Genomic DNA, 16,637 nt, shown 5'->3' on the forward strand with positions numbered 1-16,637 from the left:
CAATTAGGTTTGTATCACACTAACAAAGAGACAGGTCTTTTCTTGATGCCACCCTGAGAGTAACCCAAACAAAAGCAAACCCTATTCCATCCACTATTAACATTCTATGAATGCAAGACCGGGGAAAAGAAAGTTTGCATAACTTACAGAAACATCTCAGTTCACACATTTTCCACTACCAGTGGAGAAAGAGAAGAAAAAGGTATGTTCCAATTTCTTTGAATAATGAAATGGTGCTTCATTGAATGTTTCATTTCATTTTTTGACTTAGCCTTGAGACATGAAGCATGTTAAAATATTAACTTAAATAAGTTTACTTGCTGTGAAAGCAACATGACTTACAAAATTAGACTATTCTGACATTTTAAAAACAACAGTTAAGTGGTCCCAAATGAATGTTTTTCTGAAGGCTCATTTCATAGGAAATAAGGTTTTTTCATCTCAGCAACAGAAACAAGATTTGAAGAACTATATCTGTAGAAGATAGAATTTTTCTGACCTTCACATTAATACAGTGCTTTAAATAACAGTTTAAAAACTGCACCATCCATAGAGTGTGCATTTATAACTCAATCTGAATTAGAAAGAAAAGGAGCAGTTCCAATACATACTGAAGTCTCAGGGAATTTCAGCTAAGAGGTTTAAATTTTAGTTGCTTTAATTCATTTGAAGAACAGTTCTGCTTACTAAGTTTTCAACTTCAAAATAGTTCATTAATTTTTCCATAAATGAACTTTTTATGCATTTTCAATGTATTAATTGAAAAAATATTTGTTGAAAAAGTTTGGAGAGCAACTAAGAAAGGAACAAGGGAAACTTCATATTACCTTCAAATAAAAACATAACTGAGATTTATTCAACAGTATTTGACTAACAGATGTACCTGAACAGATCAAGTCTGTCTCATGCAAGTAACATCCCACCTTCAGTAACTATATGAAATTATCTTCTAGTTTCCTGTGACTTTTATAGCTGAACTTTCAAGACAAGAGCTATCTATGAGACAGCCTGCTTCTGCTACTGGCCAATAAGATTAAACAAGCATATCACTTTGCAATTAAACAAGACCTCTAACTGTTTTGCTAAACCAAAGACTATTGCATGTTCCTTCGTACTTAGAAAGTGAGAGAAGGGGGAAAGCTTCTGAGATAGATTCTCTAACTTCACAGAAGAACCCTTCTCAGTCAAGGGGAATGAAGCAAAGGCTTTGGGTAAATAAAGAACCATGTGACAGTATTACTGAGGATGGTATCGGAATGACACTTTACCCACTGAAAGTTTTTAGTGGTCACTCCCTTTAAATCCACCCCAGTAACATTAACTCAAGACATTTATGTATAACTGTTATTCATGAAGAATAATATGTACCCAGCAACTAATGGAAATGCTTGTACATGTGTAACCGATGCTATAATTTCATCACAACAAATAAGAAAGAAACCAGTGAATAAATTCAAAAAAACTGTTACTTAGGCATTAAAATTTCTCATATGCATAGCGGTGACATTGACAGCTACTACTCTGAACTGAGAAGATTCATTACATAAGTATACAAATGACTCTGAAGAACAATTGCAGGCACAGAAACTTCTGTAAAACTAAATACTTCATTACATTACTGACCATGTTGTTTTCATCTTTTTATCTTGGTAGCACTTTAAAAGCTTTCATAAAGGAACTTTCAATATTAGCATTCACTACTTATGCATGGAACAACATGGCAGAAAGAGTGTCTCTGATGTCAAAGAAGTTACTTACAGGTAGTAAGTGTAGGAGTGATAGCTTCTTCTGCCATGATGGTGGAAGGATTAGGCAGTGGTGGAAAAGATGAAATGGAAGGAAAGAAAAGCCAAATATTAATGTATGAAAAATCAAGATGAAACCGAGACCTGAACTGATGACACAAACAGAAGGTAGCAAGAATGCTTATCTGGGCATATCATGCACCATGTCTGGAACAAATAGAAGACATATCCATCTCCATAAAACTTTAAGCAATACAATACATAACACACCTCCAACTATTAAGTCAAACCACTTCAAGGCACATCCAAATAATATTAGACATTTAACGTACACTTATCTTCACATATAATATGGACTCTGACAAATGAAGTGATAAAATGTCTTCAGTTTAGATTTCAACTGGATTGAGAATAGTGATACATGTACTCTGAATGTTAGTTTTAACTACAAGGAACTCCAGAGTATGTATTATATAGCTTCTCTTCCAGTCATAATACAATAGAATTTTTGGACACCCTGTCCTTTACTTAAGGTAAATCAGTTCTGCTGTTGACATGACTAAGACTTGCTTCCACAGACGGAAAAAACCAATAGTGACAGAGAAATAACTTCCAGCTTTTAAAATAACTAATTAAATTCTGAAGAAAAAGTTACTTGGAGGTGCTTTCTATCTAAAGCTATATCCATAATAATTATTCCAACTGCTTTTTAAGTTACTTAACATTAAGAGAAAATTTCCCCTGTTATCACACAAGCAGAAAGGCTATATCTAGAAAATAATTTCAGCCAGTAAAGGTATTTCCCCACATGGCAAAGGAAACAGTAAGACTTGATCCTGTATCCCTGTTATTTCTGCCTAATTGAGTGTCACAAAGAGCTGGAGACCTAGCACCACCATCCTAAGAAACAGGCATCCCTCCAGTCATTCCTGTGTTACCTCTTACAGACCCTCCACCCAGACATGCACTGCATAAGCACAAAGTATACCTGCCCTCCAGCTATGCTTTTCTGCTTTACATCTCTCTCTCCCTCAGTTACAAGTCTCCTGCAAGTAGGACTGCAACTCTCCAAAAGGGCTAAGATCCAACCCAAATGAATTCTATATACTGTCTGTAATTAAAAAGAGGCTCGAGATCTTACAAAACTTCAGAGCTTAATGTCAAATAGCATTCACATGTTGGTAAGATAAAAGACTGAAATGAACCATGTAGGCATTAGCAATTTTTAAGCACATATATACAGCCTCTGACTACAGAAGGAAACATGTAAACAGGCCTTGCAAAGGCCTATAACTAATGTTAACTTGCCTCTAGCTACATGCTTCAGGCATCCCTTTGAAAACTAGGCTTTCATCAAATTTTCTCTCTCATCTTCTTTGTGTGAAGATGCCGTTAGAAATGTTTCCCAGTTTTTATTCCCATTTTTCTGATGAAACAGTATTGTTCAAACACAAGAGGCTACATAGTGAATATTTAATCACGTGGCAACCTGCAAAAATGTACACCTGTTAAAAATGAGTTTTAAGAGATGCCTAAGAACAAAGTAAAGGAAAAACTGAAGAAATATCCATACAGTTCGTCCACCACAATATATTCCATTGCCTTCAGTAATGGGCACAGAATCAGGTCATACCAAAGCAGTTCAAGCTACCTGATCTATTAGCAAGGTGTTGCCTTCATATCTTCATCACTTGTAATTACATTCCCTTGCCCTTCTTTTTCAGAACTCATTCTCCTGCTCTCATTTAGAATCTCATGACATTGCCAACACTATTTCTTGCCATATGTTGCAATTGCAGAGATTTAGTGTAATTAGTGCAAATGTTCTCATACTTCTAAAAGATGTATAATAATTTGAGAAACAACAATAAATACAATTAATCAGAGAAGCACTGCTTGTACTTACAGGCAAAATTCTGCCAAATATGTTAAAGAGATGAATTATGCTGTGTGGAAAAAAATTGAACATCCAGGAACTTAAATTTGTCTGAAAATGTCCCATTAAAAATTTGTACAAGATGAGAAAAATTACAAATCTCAAGCTCCAGTTATTTTTAGATTGTTACCATTATGAGACTTTCCATATAAAAACCCAGGACAAGCAGCAGCGTAGTTTTTAATTATCAAGAATAACAGAAGGATAATAGAAGGATAATAGGTAATGGGGAAAGAGCAAACAAAAAACAAAAAAACAGAGATGAAACCCGTAGGAAAAACCATTTAGTTTTACCAAGTTTTAGATTCACAAATTCCCAGGCCGCATGTAAAAGTGCCATTCCTAACGGAACAGATTTAGCATTTTAAAGAGATGAGAAAAAGTTCCATTTTACTTCCTACATAATGTATGCAAATGTATCCTCTCCATATGTATGAAAAGTGCAGAAAAGTCTCTGTAGAAGAACGCGACCCAAATAATTTGGCCAAAATTGGCCAAATTCTCTTCAAGGAACCAAGTGCTTTTAAGCCACTTTCCACTAACGTGGTTATTTTATGTCAATAGGCTGTTCCTATATACAATGATAAATAAGCTCTTTCACATCCTTTGGAACTGACAACATAACTACATTTCATAAATATTACTTGTACAATAAGGCCTCACTATAAAATCTTTCTAGAATAACACAGGTGGTTGAAAGATTGTCTTACTATATGAAGAAACTTCTGAAACTGTGTAATTTTCACACTGATTTCTTTAATTATCTCCTTTTTCTAGCTGATCTTGAGGGAAAAAACAGGAGGGCACTTGGAGAAAACTGGAGCTTCCCTTCAGTCCTATTATCTCCAATTTCCATCCTAACTGCTTGAAATTGTTGGCAAAGGTGTTCAGCTGAACAGCCTGATTTACTACTAGGGAATTAGACCAATGCATTCCCTGCTCAGCTCCAGCGCATACAAAAGCATTCCTTACCCATTGCCAAGAACCAGAGACTGCCTTAAACAGATGCCACAGTTACATACACTAGAAGCTACTGGAAGGCTCAGACATAAAGACACTTGGAAACTAAAGACAGGCACAAGAAAATAAGAGCTTTATGGAGAAAAACAAATGATCAGCCACATTCCGTTCTACAACTGAAACAGAAGCCAACATAAAATTTTAATAACTGCTTGCTTATTGTGGTTCCACTGCAGGAACAAGAAGGAGCCCTGAAAGAAACCATCACCCCAAAGACATATATATTTCTAAGCAAACTTCAGAACAATAGATCTAATTTTTCAGCTTCTACATTTCTTTATGAAGTTAGCTGAAATAGAATATAGAAGAAAATCTACCCCCCCCCACAAAAAAAAACCAACCAAACAAAAAAACAAACAGCCAACAAAAAACAAACAACAAAGAAAATAATAAAATAAGGTTCTGATTTCTTTAAGTCTTGATTTAATTGCCATTGCTTTCACAAAGGCTGTAGGAGCAGTCCTTTTTTCCTTTGCTGTACTTTAATTTGACCAAAAGGTGAACCTGCTGCATTATTTATTTATTTATTCTTAAATTGTCGAAGATTGGTAAAGGTCAAGGGCCCTGCCTGAAATTTTACATTCAAGATCAGATATAAAATCCCTTTTACTGCAAAGTAATGTGCTGGTAATGTGTATTGGTTTCCGTTGACTTTGTGTTAACTCATACATGAGAAATTTAGAGCACAACTACAGGAAGAGGAAAGCCTCCCAGCTTCCCTCCACAGGGAAGAATAATCATATTGATATGACTATATTAGTATCAGGAATAGCTTGCAGACTACTAGTTTATGTGACACCTTTATGCAGGGAAGGGCTTGAATGAATAAAAATAGAACAGCACAGATAAAGAGCTCCAAACAATCAAGTGGAAGGAAAGCCAGAAAGCCCTAACAATGTTATTCCAACCCAGATGACAAGCACACAAACCTGGTTTACTTTAGTCAAAGAGCAAGGGTCCTTACAGCAAATGTATTAGTGTCCTTGCTATTTCTACCCTCAAAAGTGACTCCACATTGAATAGGCTGCCTAAGCTGTGACCCAGTTTACAAACATGCTACTTCAGAAGACCATTATATAACGCAATAAACAGAGATGACTAATATCTAGTGGTGTTTGTAGAACTTTTCCACATACTGCTATACTACAGGAACCACATGCAAAGCATATCTGTGTTGCACTGAACATTTTGCTTTGAGCACTGGCCTAGCTTTTTAAGTACATAATTAATACCAAAGAAGTTGATTTGTTGAAAGGCTGTGGTGCTTGATACCAAACACAGTGACTGTCTGCTGGCATAACTTAAGAGACTGGTAAAGGCCTATGGTGGCTGAAGACATGGTTATAACATACAAAGCAAATGCTTTCCCAGTCTCTTGACTACTGAAAAAACAGTTTGAAATGATGTTAATTTACTGCTTGAACCCTCAGAGATGGTAAATGTACTCTGCTGGTGAGATCTGTAGATCACAACTAGAATCACAAAATCATCCGAGTTGGAAAAGGTGATCTTGTCCAACTCCTCCACAACGAACAGGGACACTACAGCTAGATCAAGTTGCTCAAGATCCCTGTCCAACCTGAACTTGAATGTCTCCAGAAATGGGGCTTTCACAGCTTCTTAGGGCAGACTGTTGCAATGCTTCACTATCCTTATTGTGAGAAAAAAAAAAAATAAAAAAATCTTATATTCAGTCTAAATCTCCCCTCTCTTATAAGTCTGAAACTATTTTCCATGGTCTTATGTCTAACCCTGCTAAAGTGTCTGTCCCCATCTTTCTTATAGCCCATCTTCAGATACTGAAAGGCCATATCTTCAGGGCCTCCACAAAGCATTCTCCTCTTCAGGCTGAACAGCCCCAGCTCTCTTAGCTTATCTTCACGAGGAAGTGTTCCTCCCCCCTACCCTTGGATCATTTTTGTGGCCTTCCTCTGGATGCCCTTCAACAGGCTGATGAACCTCCTGTACTGAGGACTCCACATCTGGATGTAGCGCTCCAGGTGAGGTCTTGCTGTTGCAGAGTGGAGGGCTCCCATACTTCATTTGACGCAGCCCAGGATACAGTTGGCTTTCTGGGCTGTGAGTGTACACTGTTGTCTTTTGTCCATCTTGCCATCTCCCATATCCTCTTCATCAGGGCTGTGCTCTATCCTTTGTTTCCCAGCTAGCAGTGACAGTGGAGATGGCCCAAGCACAAGATGTCATGCCTGCTTTGCTTTCATGAGGTTCTCCTGGGCATACCACTTGAGCCTGTTTAGGTCTCTGGATGACATCCCATCCCTGAGGTGTGCCTACGAGGACTCATTTCAGTGAAAGGATGAATAACAGACAGCACGTTCCTTGGAATATGCCTTGGGAGAATGGGATGTGAATGTGATATTGCTGCAGCCAATTGCAAACACAGCAAGTTTCTGAGCATGCAGATTTGGCATGGTAAATCCTAGCACTGTAACACTAAGAGCCTGCTCATAACAATGCAGTAAGGAAAGTGGTTCTCAAAGGAAAGGCGCCATTGAGGTCCTAGCTGCTATTTTACTTTCTGATCAGTTCATCACTCCAGTAAAGCTCCCGATAAAGTATATGAAATAAAATGACAAACTGCAGTAGTCAAATGATATGCTACATTGAAAAGATTGTTTCATGAAGTAGCACCTAAAGTATTGTAAAACTGCAAAAACAATGCAGGTACAATAAGACTTTGGGATGATTTATGCACTTTCTTTAAATGCATAATGTATACACAGTAACTGAACCAAGGAGAAATCATAGGGGCTCTCAGTAGCATACTGAATTAATGCACCAATAACAACCTATTGAATAATTGGTCCATTTTTATGTTTAAATTGTGAGCATAAATGTATTCAAGACCTTCTATTATACAGCATCTGCTTTAGAGGTCTGGGACACAATAGACCTATCTCCTGATACTCTCATTAAAGCCTAGTCACATCCTTGTTACACAGATGAGCCATTCTTACTCGTTAATATTCACCTCAACTCATTTTATAGTTTGTTTCATTCAAGGCTACAGCATGATTCTGGGACACGTTAAATTTATTGGTATATATGCAATGGAGTTGTGCATATTTGGAAACGAGAGTTCCTGGACTTGTACTTCCAATAGTTTCACCTCTTCACAAGCAGATTTATTTCAAACCCTGAAGAAGCTCACATAACACACTTTCTTCCTAACAACAGAATTATTATGAGTCGTAATTACTGCACTATGATAGACAGAAGGAAACAAGCACCCTCCTGCATTAACATCCAGACGCTTAAGATTCAAACCTTCATGCCTCTAGCAATTAGATTTTCAAAGAGCTCTTCCCTAGAGAGGGAAGCAAGAGCCTGTATAGCATTCATTCAGCCACAGACCCTGACAACTCATTTGGGTCACTTTTGCAATTCTCACCCTTTGAGACAAAGAAGAACTTGTGCCTTGTGTTTGAACATATTCTAACTTTGATGCATATACTTAAGGAGACTCAGAAGGGGAAGAGAGAGAATGATGAATGGTGGTCAGGAATTACATGAAGGACTGGCCAGACAATGCAACAAGCCTTCCTCACTGCATGCCAAGTGCTGCCTCTAGCCCTACAGAGAACTTTGGGAGTTCAACTGTTAAAACAGGAGGTCTGAATGATACAGGGAATCAGAATTAGGAAGAAAAAAAAAAAAAAAAAATTGAAAAAAAAAATTAGAACAGATTTCAACTCTGCTGCACTGCACTTTGTTGAGGTTTGGTTATAGGGCCTATTTTGCTCCAGCCAGACTTACTTCAGGGCTTAAGCCTTTGTCTCTTCTGCATAGCAATTCTTGACCCCTCTCCCTACCCTTTATCATGACATAGCCCTCTGCCCTAGCTACAGCTCAATTTTCCCTCCCTACCTCATGGACCCGTTTCTGTCTTCAAGGGAAGTGAAAAGCAGCTACCTGCTTAGCCCACCCTGAGGCACTGCCAAGCAGCTGCCTTCTTCCCCACACACCTTCTCAAAGAATTCCAGGCAGCTCAGGGTTTTGGACTACCTCAGACCTGCCAAACTAGTTATCGTACAATCAAACTACAGCCTTGCAGTGAGCAGAAACAAGCCAAGACTGTTTGCAAAAGAAGAAAAGGGGGTAATACCAGGTGCACAGCAAGGAGGAAGGAGGGCTATGGAACAGTAGGATGACTACGATAGATACATAGTAAGAATTAGTGACTCAGGCCCTCTCCACAGCTTACATTCATTCTCAACTCCACCTCTACGGCAGCAAATCTCATGTCTCTCAAGATATAACCTAAAGCCTTGACCTTGCCTGCTAATGAATTTCACCCAGTCTTGACTTCTATCTTCACAAAGGTGTTTTTTTTCTTACATATGCCACCTCCCTTGCCACAAGATATTTCAAAATTTTCCCCCCTATTATAATGTTGAAAAAACCCAAGCAGACTTCACAGCCTTACACCTCTAACATTACAGCAGTTTTCATATGACTTTCAAGTCAGAACAATCTCAATATACGTCTGCATTGAACTGACATTTGGAAACATTCAGTACCACCACATTTTCATTTGTTTTCAGGGAACAACGTTTATGCCAAGCAATACAGACCCTATTCTTAGCACAAATTACCTTAGCTCTAGCTTCTGACTGAGGCTTTCTTTTATGTTCAAGAATGAAATTATATCTAACTTTGAGCTGATCTGCTGGATAGAGCGGAAACTCACCCTTAAAGGATAGAGATGCTGTTCTATTATTAAAGTCCATCATGCAGTACTAATGCACAAAGTGCTAGAATCATTAACCTTGAGCTGTTTTTCTTTTATAACAAAGCCACAAATATTAATTCATAGAAAATGCTGTAGAAAGAAACAAATGCTGTGGTTTTATAAAATCTCAACAAAGCTTTGAAGGATGTGAGGGACCATTATTTCCTAAATTGTGACAAGGACACAAAGGTGGCTGGAAACTTATGCCAGTATCAGATTGAGAACTGTTGTAGGAGATGCTATGATATGAACATGTACATAAAAAATATCTACTAATTACTCACCTTTTCTTCATTACCAACACAACCCCCAGAAATATAATGACGAACAGCAAGATGCCTGCAATAACTCCAGCAATTTTAACAGTATGGTCAGTCTGCTTCTCAGGCTCTGGGTCTGGCTTTCGAGTAGCAGCCCCTGTGGAGTGTGAGTAAAAGGAGGAGAAAGAAAAAAAAATAAGGTTGTTACTCTTCCCATTTTTATATTCTTAACTTATTGATGTCGTTAATCTTAACCAGAACCAACAGATATCAATTTGTGATCTTCCTAGGAAAAAAAAAAATCCTACTTTCACATGCATTGACAGGAATATAATTTTTAATATTGTTTCCTGACATTGCTGGACCACAACACAGGTAGGATATCACAGCCAGTCCTGACCCTTTTGTAAAAGCTTTTTCACGGATTCACAAATTTCTATATTTTTATTATCTCTTCTGGCTCTCCTTTCTCTCTGCCATTTAGAAACTTACTCACAACACAATAATTCTCTTAAGCCTTTATCCAAATTTGATTTGCTGGAACCTTTTCCTCAATTATTTTTCATAAATGAAGCTGTAATTCCATAATATATTAGCTTAAACACCTGGAAAAGTGAGATAAGCTCATTTACCATGCATTTCACCCACAATTGTTTTTTTACACAATAGACTTTTTTTTTTGCCTTTGGAAATCTAAATCTAGGTCACATCTGGTAGGCAAAAAGACTCCTAAACAATTTATTCACAAAGTGGGAAGCAGCTGATGATCACACCACTGGCACCCACATTTAATATCTGTTTAAATGAGATAACCAGTGCCTTACAGCATCTACTGTCTTAGCTCTTTCAGCTTCTCCATTTAAAAAAAAACAACACATCATTTGTACTGTTTACTGTATAATGTGATGGAACGTCAAATCCATGTCTGATGAAATATCCATTTCCTCTACTAAATGAGTTCAGGATGAAAAAATATTAAGGAAGCAACATTTAATTCACTAAACTGAATTTATTTTTTTTTATGAACTTCAATTTTATTTTTTTTTTTAAATCAAAATGTGACAGTATTCATCATTTGAGGCACCCTGCCATAACACAGACACGGGGATTTACGTACCACCTTCCTGCTATAGCTTTTCTTGGGAAAGAGAAAGGTGGACTGAAGTCTAACTTAAGTGTAGTATTTTCAGACCACATTTTTTTATCTCACTGCCCAGGTTACACAAAGTTTTGGAAAGCATAGAAGTATTTTATTTCATTCTTCATCTCCATTTCTGGAAAGAGAGCAAGTGGGTGATCAATTTCAGAGAATTTTTACATGCAAAACTAAGATGAAAAATTTCTAATGTTCTAAGACACAAGCAGGATATTCTAGGATGGTTGTTCTGATTGCCCGCTGTTACACTATGTCTTCAAAATTCCACTAGGAACACATGGAAAACCTGGCAATTGCTACTGGTGTCATAAAATGGGTGTTAACACACAATCAAAAACATATCTAGAGCTAACTGTGAGTACCAGTTTTTTTGAAATAATCAGGCCATGGCTCTTCGTGTGAGTGGCAAGTCAGAGAAGGTGATCTGCTACACATCAGTGTCCATTCCCAAAAGAGCATAAGTTCTATAGTAATGAATTGCAATTCTGTATTAATAAAATTCTTACTCTAAATGTGCAGTCATAACAGACTCTATCCCAATATTTCCTTCTGTGCATATGCATGAAATTCTGCTATAAACAGTTCTGTTTTTAATTTCCTTGTGTCATGCATAAATGACTTTAAAACTCATATCGCTCAAAAGTGTTGAAGATATTTAGAAAGCATCCACTGTATCTTCTTGAAAAAGGCAGCTGCTGAATTGGACTTGACAAAGAGGAAGCAGCGAACCAAACACTGTGATGCAAAAAGGAGGAGATGAGAAGGACATCACAGTGCTTTTTTGAACTTAAGACCCAAACAAAGAAGAATGCAAAGACAACAAGAAGCAACACCATTTCAGGTATAACTTTTAACACTCATTCCTTCCAATGTCTCTTCATAATCATCTACTTCACTCTACTGGAACACTTACAGTAACACCTACTTAAAATCTGCCTTATGGTTTCCTTACATCATTTAAAGACTTCAGTGTGACTTTTGGGATGCTCAGTATTAAAATAAATGAAGGCACCCTTGCACCATTTTAACATACAGCTCAACTATCCTATCCATTTTATCTCATTGTCCTGTATCTCTGTGACACACGACTCTCATTTCATTAGAAACGACTAGAGTTGCACAGTGCAGAGATAATATCTGTCATATTCAGAATTCAAACATTTTCTTCATACATTGGAGCACAACTTTCAGGAAATCCCTTCACTGACACAAAGCATTACCCACTGGGTAACACACACACACACACACACACACACACATATATATATATATGATCCATATATATACATATATATATATATATGTAGGATCCACCTCTAACACAAACACTCAAAACAAAATGTACACAAGGAGAAATACAAAGCCTAACAATAGGACACCGAAGCTCCCATACTGCATCATATAAGAATTATCAAATTGAGTAATCATCAGAAATTTTATAAGAAAAGCACATGTAATGCTGCTCTGAGGAAAAAACAGAATTGTTTATCACCACAATGTACTCAGACTGACTCGCAGAAAAGATTGTCTTAGCCTGGAAGTATGTTGTACGACATTCCATTTAAAAACCATCTACAATAAAGTATTATGAGGAAAGATACAGCTATTGACTAAGTTCTTATCTGGTCTCATTCAGCATCTCATTCATCCACTGAATGTTCTTACTGCCAGCTGGTCTGACAGTCCACTTGGGTAAAAGAACAACATTTGCCACTATTCACTTTGCTTGAACACATATCTTAAAAAATATATGTATATGTATATACGTGTATAATTATTATTAGAAATTCTGGATCAACATCCTCTCCATTTTTATTTAAAACTGTTTATTCCCTTAGTGTACCACAGTTTTACTTAAAATCTTAATAAAATAGAATCAATTATTTTATTTTATCTGTTGCATCCCGCCCCATTCTTTAGGTCTAGCATAGTTTGGTTTTATTTTGACAGCAGGCAGACACTGAAAAGCCAGCATCTGCAGCAGTGAAATCTGCATCCATTTCTTCGGTGCAGCAACCAATTCTGAGCCCTCCACAAATTAAAAGCTCTCCAAATTTACCTCCAGTGAACACTGTCAAGCATTTTTCAAGACTGAAGTTCCCGCTGACACTGCCTTTTTATTCAATAGGGTTTTGTTGTCATTAATCCATATCACCTAATATCATGTTCAAGAGCTGCTGCCTCAACTCTCTGACAGCTATTTAATAGATGTGGGTTTAACATTATGTGCTGTACATAAGTACACTACCTAAAAGTTTCATTTTATTTCTTTGTTTCCAGTCTGATAGGTAGATTTCGGTCTAGACCAATAATTCATCTCTCATCTTATAATTACCTAACTGACTTTTAATCTGTAGGCACACCAGGATTTGCACTGGCATTACAGAGAGGAAGGCAAACAATGCATAAGGGGATGGAAGACACTAGAAGCAGTAGTTCTGAAATTAATGTTACCATTTAACAGACTGTAATGGCAATTCATGCTTTTAGTTTTGTTTGTATGTTTCCAAGAGAGACTTCAGAAAAGTCTTTCTGAAAGCTTAAAAAATGGCTATTTGATTTTTTCTTTACTGTATCACCATTCTTAAAATCTTTGCAAAATGTAACCTTTCTTTAAAGCAATGGTATTAAATATGCACTATTGTATTGTGATATTATAGCTGTTTCAAACAATTTGTTTGATACAGCAATCTTAAAATCCCTTGCTTAAGCTAGAGGATTAAAAAATACACATCATCAAGACCAGTGGACTCCTGCATCTCCAGCAGAGTATCTGTTTTTAATCATAAAACAGTTTGTGCTGGAAGGGACCTCAAAGCCCACCCAGTCCCACCATGTGCCATAGGCAGGGCTGCCCCCCAGCAGCTCAGCTGCCCAGGGTCCCATCCAACCTGGCCTTGAGCACCTTCAGGGATGGGGCACCATAGCCTCACCGGGCAGCTGTGCCAGCACCTCACTGCCCTATGAGTAAACAACTCCTTCCTAACATTTAATCTAAATCTCTCCTTACTTAGCTTAAAGCCATTTTACCTTTTGTCCTATGACTATCTATCTATGTAAAAAGTCAGTCCTCCTCCTGCTAGAATCTTCCCTCAAGTACTGGAAGGCTGCAACAAGTCTCCATGGAGCCTTCTCTTCTCTAAGCAGAACATGCACAACTCCCTCAGCCTGTCTTCATCAGAAATGTGCATGTGCTATAGCCTTTTGGTCTGCTTGTTGCCAACAGATGAGCTAAGCCCACCATTTTTTCCACACGTTAGACCAAATTACGCAATAGCTTTTTGTTTGCTCAGCTTTTAAATTTCTGGTTCTACCTTTGTACAAAGCAGCCTGACTTTAAACCTTGCACAGTAACCTCACTTCAAGCTGGAAGAATCAGAATAATACATCCTGACCACATATACTGTGGTCTCCCTCTGGAGAGGCAATAGGTCAATAAAAAGCAGCAAGTGCAGGACAGCTCATGGGAGCTTCCTAAGAAATGAAAGGACAAGGAAATGTTTTCTGATGGTTTACAAAGGATCAAGGTGCTGACTTCAGAAAGTCCTTACTTGATGAGAGCAAACTATAGTGCTTCCTGTCAGAAGTGAAAAACTGAGATACACTTACAGATAAACCCCATGATGCCACAAAATACAGCAAAGTATTACCACAGGCTTCCTGCAGTGAATAAGAGAAAGACAGTAACACTGTTTGGTTCCAAACCCTTAAGATACCTACCCTTAGTAAATCTTAAACCTTCTCAATTTTCTTTTTCCTTATTTCTTTCCCATTCTTTGTGTCTTCACTTCAGTAGCAATTAAAATATGAAACTCTTTTCTTAAGTTGAAATAATTGCCCTTCAACTGGTCTAACTTAAGACTTATGCTCATGGGCCCCCTTTTGTTCAGAATTTTGCAATCACCCAGTGATTTCAATTTTGAGTAGTGCCACAGAGCACCTACATATTTTTGACTCCCAGAACTATCTCACCAACTTTTTCTTTATACTGAAATCTCACCTTTCTGAAGTTGAGTGATGAACAAAATACTTTTTGATGTCTTACCAAATCCTCTTCTGACTGAGAAGTGAATTATATTCCAGTCATCATTATCTAACATCAAATTCATGTTGAATTCTTGAATTACTTCCTTCAGTGAAGTTTCTACTTCTCTACCAATATTATGTTAAAAAAAATTCTTTCTGAAAAATTCCTCATTATCACACAAGACACACAGCTCTAATTTTAGGAATTATTTTACTTCTGGGTCAACAGTTCTGTCATTTACTTGAGCAGAAATCCTCCCTTTCCTTTTCAGTCAGGAGGCACAAGTGCCATGTCATTAACCTAACTGAACACTTGACAAACAACAGTCTCCTTCAGGTCATTTATGGATAGAAAAGTTTAAGCAGAACTACCACACATTAAAATAGAAGCTAAGACATTTCACTAACAGAATTAACCATGGAAAATATAATTCTTTTAACTTACACATAAACCTTTTTCTTGTTTTTCAAGATGAAAATTTTCTTCTGCAGCATAACAGACCCCTATCAAACAGAACCTCCTTCTCTCTTTGAAATATTTAGAAATATTTAGACTTGTTTTTCAATGTTTATTAGTCCCTTCCAAAAGCTGTACTTAGAAAAAGCTGATTGACTGCCCACTTCTGTACAGAACAGGACGACCATTAAAATAATCCTGTCTCAATACTCTAGGAAGTGCTAGCTATGTTTACAAACAAAGGAATACGATAAAAGCAGTCACTGCCAAAACAAGCTATAGATTGTTTTGTTTAAAGCAATCTTAAAAATTCCAGACATATAATCTTCTATTCGAGTAACAAGCAACTCCTTTCTTTAACTAACTAGATTTGTCTCGCACTACAGGCTCAAAGTAGCTCCCCATCACCTGCAAGCCTTTCCACCTGAATTTTATTTATAGGCTTCCCAGTGGCTGACATAATGGTTATGTTTGAAAGGCTTTAAAGCAAGGATAAAGTTAGTCCAGATTGTCCCATTCTCCCATCACTGAAACTTGAGACCAATCATTGTATTAGTACACAGCCTATTCTTTCAAGTATCTTTTTGATCTTTACTACTCAAAAACTGAGAACTGCCAAATTGTTCTCTTTGTTCTAGAGAAAAATCATCACACCTACAAGACTTAATATTTTTTTTGAGGCATGCCATCAAATTATTATGCAGGCAGTGTGATATAACTCTCATCTCAGCACCTACCTTCATATTATTTCATAGACTGGGTCAGAAAGAAAAAACGTAATGCCTGTGTGTGACAGATAAACTTGTGCTTAGGTAGCCAAGATGATGCAAAAAGCTCCATGGAAGAATGGAAGAACAAAAGCATGATGCTTCCTCAAAACATCCATCACAAGACTCCCATGGTTCTTGCCGCCAAGGGAACAGTGAAGATCAGACAACTTGGGTTTAGAGACTCTGCCCATACTTTCCTTGGCCTACAAAAACTACAGGAGTGAATACAAAAGAAAAAAAATTCTTACTACTCCCTATTACTTGTAGGATAGGAGGACCTAGAAGCTCTAGATTGAACTGTAAGCCCAGTTGTTCTAAGAACAATTTAAGTACAAGCTAAGCAATCTTCTTCACTAGAAACATGCTGTCTAGCCAAGACATGCTGTAATAGGCAGCTGAACCAATTACAGGTGGGAGAGGGAGGTAAATATTCATAAAGAAATGAAAGAAATACTCCTGTTCTTTCAGCTAGCACTCATTTTCAGTTAATTTAACAGTAGAAAGAGATATTTCA

The 16,637-nt window shown here is 37.3% G+C and overlaps 1 protein-coding gene across 9 annotated transcripts in view; it reads right to left on the reverse strand.

Annotated features, from left to right (window-relative positions):
- Positions 1-16,637, reverse strand: part of PTPRM (protein tyrosine phosphatase receptor type M) — a 429,982-nt gene that overhangs the window by 138,645 nt on the left and 274,700 nt on the right. For 5 of the 9 annotated variants that reach the window (XM_015855345.2, XM_015855344.2, XM_032442648.1 and 2 more), the window contains one exon: positions 9,739-9,871. In XM_015855345.2, coding sequence (XP_015710831.1) covers positions 9,739-9,871 — 133 coding nt within the window. Of the gene's footprint in view, positions 1-1,758; positions 1,789-9,738; positions 9,872-16,637 lie in introns of all 9 variants that reach the window. The other 4 variants (XM_015855337.2, XM_015855343.2, XM_015855340.2 and 1 more) reach the window with 1 other exon arrangement.

The sequence above is a fragment of the Coturnix japonica genome, chromosome 2, assembly GCF_001577835.2.
Source record: "Coturnix japonica isolate 7356 chromosome 2, Coturnix japonica 2.1, whole genome shotgun sequence".
In the NCBI taxonomy this organism is placed as follows: domain Eukaryota; kingdom Metazoa; phylum Chordata; class Aves; order Galliformes; family Phasianidae; genus Coturnix; species Coturnix japonica.